At 36.5% G+C, this 5,552-nt stretch overlaps 1 protein-coding gene across 1 annotated transcript; it reads right to left on the reverse strand.

The window, feature by feature from the left end:
- Positions 1 to 1,526: 1,526 nt before the first annotated feature.
- On the reverse strand, positions 1,527 to 3,916 carry CXCL10 (C-X-C motif chemokine ligand 10). The gene is made up of 4 exons (XM_045858022.1): positions 3,759 to 3,916; positions 3,121 to 3,247; positions 2,797 to 2,886; positions 1,527 to 2,331 (listed from the first exon to the last, which is right to left on the reverse strand). The coding sequence occupies exons 1-4, from the start codon at positions 3,817 to 3,819 to the stop codon at positions 2,301 to 2,303; spliced, it is 309 nt and encodes a 102-aa protein (XP_045713978.1). The 5' UTR covers positions 3,820 to 3,916; the 3' UTR covers positions 1,527 to 2,300.
- Positions 3,917 to 5,552: the final 1,636 nt, after the last annotated feature.

Consider the following 5,552-nt stretch of genomic DNA (forward strand, 5'->3'; position numbering starts at 1 on the left):
AATTCTCATGTAGCCATTACCTAGGTAAAAATTAGAACTTTATTGTAGTCCAGAAGCCTCTTATGTGCCTCTCCTTGACTGAATTTCCTTCCCACTTGAAGTAATCACCATACTGAATTTTATGGAAATAATTTTTTTGCTTTGTTTGTTTTTGTCGTATAAATCTTAACTCCACAATGCAATGTTAAGTTTGCTGGTTTTAAAACTTCATAGTAAATGAAGTCATACCACATGTACTCCTCCGTGACATACTTTTTCTTGTATAAGATGATTTTTGAGATTCATCCACATTGATGTATATAGTTGTACTTCATTTATTTCCACTGCTGTATAATATTGTATTGAATTAACATACCCTAATTTACTTGTTATATTTATGGACATTTGGCTTGTGTCAAGAGTTTTGCTGTTATAAACAGTGCTGCTATAATACTCTGTCATATATGTCCTATATAAGAATTTATCTGTGGTATCTATGTAGTAGTAGAATTGCTAGGACATAGGGTGTGTTCATGTTAAATTTTATAAGGTGATACCAAACTGTTTTCCAAAGTAGTCATAGATATTTTCTCTTTCACCTGCAGTGAGAGGCATTCCTCATTGCTCTGAGTCCTTCCTCACACTTAGTATTATTCAACTTAAAAAATTTTGCCAGTCTGGTGGTGTGAAGTGATATCCCCTATTGATTTGAATGGATATGTCTCTAATTTCTAATGAGGTTGGATCTTTTCATATGTTAAGGTTGTGTGCTTTTTCCCTTCTGTGAAATTCCTATTCATTTGTTTTTCTTTTGTTGAGTAGTTGTCTACATTTTCCTTTTTATTCATAGGAGTTTTTTTTAAGATTTTATTTATTTATTTTTAGAGAGGGAAGGGAGGGGGAAAGAGAGAGAGAGAGAGAAACATCAATGTACGGTTGCTGGGGGCCATGGCCTGCAACCCAGGCATGTGCCCTGACTGGGAATCGAGCCTGCAACACTTTGGTTCACAGCTCGTGCTTAATCCACTGAGCTACGCCAGCCAGGGCTAGGAGTTTTAAAAATATATTCTTGATACTAGGAATTTGCCAACTAAATGCATTTTAAATATCTTCCTAGTGACTAATTGGATAGGTGAGGTGAGGGAGAAGAAGGAATATAGAAAATTATTCCCAGGTGTCTGGCTTGGGCAAGACTGGATAATAGTGCCACTAAATAGGACATACAATAGAGGGGGAGAAATAGATCTGGGAGAGAGGGGGATTAGTTTAAGATAGTTTGGAGTTTGATATTCCTATGGGATATCCAGGTGGAGGTGTCTCATAGAAAGTTGGCTATAAGGGTCTGAAGCTCAGGGCATGTCAGTCATGCCACATTGGTCCTGAAGGAATCTTGTATGATGGGCCTTTCAGGAGAGTACAGTTAAAAGGAATGTGATTTTTGAACTCATTTGTCCTTCACCCACCCCAGCTTCTCTAGGCTATGAATTCTCCAATTTAAGCTTCTTATGAAATAAATATCCCAGTCAAATGAGCCACTGGAAACTTCATCATGGTTGTAATGACTTTATTACCTTCTTGGCTTCTCAACAGTTAAATAATCTTTTTTAATATTTCCAGAAAAGAACAGCATTTTTATTTTGAAAAACATCCAGCATATTTGTCTTACACAACATGAAAACAAAATATCTAGATTTTAAAGTTTCTTCCAATGCTCATTCATGGGTAGTACTTAATTACACAAGTTATTTCATAAACACTGAAAACAATGTAAGAAACATAGGCATCTAAGAATTCTACTTTGTATAGTCTTTCATTAAATAATACTATTGGCACACATTTCTAGCTTCTGTGTATTTTCAATATATATAACATGACCACTAGAAAAATCTGAGCCCCTTGGGAGGATGGCCCTAGAAACCCATGGAGTAAAGATCTGTCTTTAAAAAGCAGATTGTATTATTTTGAATGCATTCCATTTAGTTATTTGAGATTTTTAAGAACTCTGGTAAGCGCAGAAGTGAAAAGATCTCTTAATAAGCTTTAGAAGGTACAGAAGGTGAGGAAAGCAGGGCTAGGTCTTGGCACGTTTGCTAAGACCGTAGCGCCTGAGCATAGCTTATAGTAACTATAGTACCAGGACCGAGTTACTACTGAACCTCTCAGGATGGTGAGCCATCCACTTCCCTGCAGGAGTAATAGCAGCTAATCTGGTGACTGTGGTTGGTCACCCTTTAGGAGAACTGCAATTCAGAGAGACCATTTGAGTTGACAAATACTGTATGTAAGGATGTGATGGTCCATCCGCATCAGTAGTGCAGTGATTATGCTTTGCTCTGGGTTGAAGATTTTGTCCTGTAAGAAGAGAAAGAAGGTGTAAAAGTGTGAAACATTCAACTCGGGCTTCAGTCTGGGTTCTACTTGAAATTTACTGATTTCATAGATAACCCCAAATCCTCAGATGAAGTGTGGGGTGAGCATTCCTGCTGCTACCCAATCTCTGTGGATTACAGGTGCTGCATTTACCGCCAGGGAGCCAGGGAAGGCTCAGGGCAAGTTTGGCAGCTTTGCTTGAATAGTTGTAGTTCTACCTCAAGGATGAAGTGACTTATTGACACTTTTAGACCTGTAGTCAGAGTAACTTTCAATATCACAGAGATGCCACCCTTGTTCATAAGTAATTAGAGATAGAGGAAGGGGCATGGTGGTAACACTCTTTTAAGCCAAGGATCTCGCAGGACAGCTCAATGGAATATTTCTAATTTCCCAAGATTTACATTTCTTAAAGAACAGTTTTTCTGCAGGCAGTAGCAAACCTACCTATTCTTGCTAAGTGCTTTCAGTATGTTGTTAACCATCTTGGACTCTGGATTCAGACATCTTTTTTCCCCGTTCTTTTTCATTGTGGCTCTATAGAAGAAAATAGGAATGAAAACATTTAAAATAATGTTGGGCCCATAAACTGATGGAATATACAACTTTTAAGCCAGACACTTAAGTTTCACTCTAATGTGTTTCCCTTTGCTATATTTGCTATACAGAAGTCTTAGAATCATTACAAATACTTTGTGATCTTTTATGATCAATACATATTTTTATATGATTACAGCCAGGGAGATAATCAGCAGATGGTATTCCACTCACATGATCTCAACACGTGGACAAGATTGACTTGCAGGAATCACTTCAAGTTTTTCTAAGGAATGTGGATTTACAGATTTATTACTAATACTGATGCAGGTACAGCGTGTAGTTCTAGAGAGAAGTATTCCTGCAGAAAAAGAGACAGGTACAGTAGGGAGAGTTAGCTCAGCTTTCATTTTAGGTATTTAATATGGATTAGATGGTACTTAGCAGAATGTACATCCCCATTATCACATAATCTGATGATTCCATTATAAAACAGTTCTTAGTGATTATTTAGTTGACTACCTAAAAGAATGTAATTGCAACTTGTTGATTTTAAGATCATATCCTTGGGCACAGCTCATATGATTAATTAAGCTAAGGGGGTATCTCTGTCATCTTCTTTCTTCTTCTTCTCATTTTCTATCTATCCTCCCTTTTCCCTTTCCCCTTCTGCTCCTCCTCCTCCTTCTCTCATTTATTCCACTTGCTTCTTTTACTATAAACTCTGCGACGAGAGGGAGTCTCTGCTCACTTACCATTCATTCATAGGCAGGCTGCAACACTTTTGCAAATACCCTATTTCTGTATTTGTAGAATTTATACCCAGTCCAATTTCTGAACTTGCAAATTAAATATCCCTTGATGCTCCTTACCTTGAGCTCCATTCAGAGTCAGAAGGATAAGGCAGAAAATAAGAAGAGCACTTTGGTTCATGGTGCTGTGACTGGAGTTTCCTCTGCAGTAGGTTCAGAATGTACAGTTGTTCAGTAGGTTCAGAAAGCAGTTGAGGAATGCCTGAGAAAACGTGGAGCTAGGATGCAGCATTTATTTGTAAGGACACTTCCTCTTTCCCTCTGATTGGATAACATTACAGTGGACTCAGCAAAACCTGCTCTCTGTTCTTTGGGGAAGTCCCGTGCTGTGTAGAATTGAAGGTATTATTTATTTTTATTGTGAGTGAGTTTTGGAATTTCCCCCCTCCCTTTTTTTTTTTTTTTTTTATAAGAGGGAGTTAAGTTTCACTTTCCAAATCATCAACTGTTTCTTGAAAATCAGAACTTCATTGCAGGCGAAGGAGGTAGAAAGGCCTGGGGTGGTGGGGAGGAGTAGGGGGATAAGGCAGAAAACTGTATTTGAACAATAGAAAGTGTTTGAAAAATAAATAAAATTATGTTACTGATATAAAAAGAACTTCATTGAATATAGAAATAATTTTTAAAAATTGATCTTTTATTCTCATCTGTAACCTCCTGCAAAATAAAAATATCAACTTACTCCTCAAGTCAAAGCCCTACATAGAGTTTTTAAATGAATATGTTTTAATATTGTTTTGAATTCATCTTAATTTGCAGGAGCAGTAAGGCATTACTAGGAATACCTTAACATTTATTCATTTCATGGGTTTCAGAGTTGTCATTTACTTTCTCATTTTATCCCTAATAATGCTGTGAGAAGCTATCTTCATTTCATATATGGAAAAATAATCTTAGAGGTTAGGTAATTGTGTTAGGTCATACAGGTCATACAGAGGTTGCCATCCATTTATCCTACCTGTGATGTTTTTTTCTCAACATTTACTTTAAACTTTTGTAATTATTGTCAGAGGCTAAATAATTTTTTTTACTAACTTTTTAAAATTTAATCTGTATTTTATTTTTCCCCATTATCATTTAGTCCCCTTAATACCCCTCTCCCCAGCAATCACCAAGTAATTTTTAAAAATTTCTCTAAAGAGTTTTTAAAAATTCCTCTGTAGCATTTTAAAAAATCTTTTGTAGGTAAATCTAATTTTTGGAAACAGCACTTTAGCCAGGCCTTGCCCTTTAATCGAATACTCTAGACTGATAGGTTTTGTCTTCTTGGGGAAGGTGAAAGATATGGGATTGGCAAGTTTCAAAAGAGTCCCAGAAATGTTTCAGCCACTCATAATATCATTAGAATAAGTGAATAGCCTCCAACATAACCATTTTCAGGGAACACAATGCTCATTTGGATATTTAATTTCTGGTGTGTTAGTAAAAGAGTTTATGTATTACAGTCAATCCTTGAACAAAAACATAACATCAAGAATGAAGTGAGAAGAATTCATAGCTATAATAGGATTATTGCAAACACAAAGGATGTTTTTTGAAGAAATAAATTTAAAAACAAGGCATGAGTAGAGACAGACCCTGGGAGGACAGGATGGAAACAGGTTGGTTTAAGGTGGGTACAGCTCCAAGAAAACTGTCAAGGGCAAAGCAGAAGGAAAAAAGTGTTAGCCATTGAACTGATAAGAGAAATAACTGAAATTAGCACAATTGCAACTGGATGACAGCAGCAGAACTTGATATCTTAGCATTGATACTTGGCTGATGATTCACAGCAGATAACATCAGGAAGGAGGTGCTACCCATATAATATAACGTGTTGGGCCTAATAGTGACTTTCACCAGTATCTAAGTTTG

The sequence above is a fragment of the Phyllostomus hastatus genome, unplaced genomic scaffold, assembly GCF_019186645.2.
Source record: "Phyllostomus hastatus isolate PE091 unplaced genomic scaffold, TTU_PhHast_1.1 phas_scaffold_1674, whole genome shotgun sequence".
NCBI classification, from domain to species: Eukaryota; Metazoa; Chordata; class Mammalia; order Chiroptera; family Phyllostomidae; genus Phyllostomus; species Phyllostomus hastatus.

Coding starts and splice junctions, on each gene's coding strand:
- CXCL10 (XM_045858022.1), bottom strand. CDS start 3,819: ATGAACCAAAGTGCTCTTCTTATTTTCTGCCTTATCCTTCTGACTCTG. Junction 3,248..3,758: donor GACTCTGAATGGAGCTCAAG/GTAAGGAGCATC, acceptor CTTTTTCTGCAG/GAATACTTCTCTCTAGAACT. Junction 2,887..3,120: donor TGTCCACGTGTTGAGATCAT/GTGAGTGGAATA, acceptor TTTCTTCTATAG/AGCCACAATGAAAAAGAACG.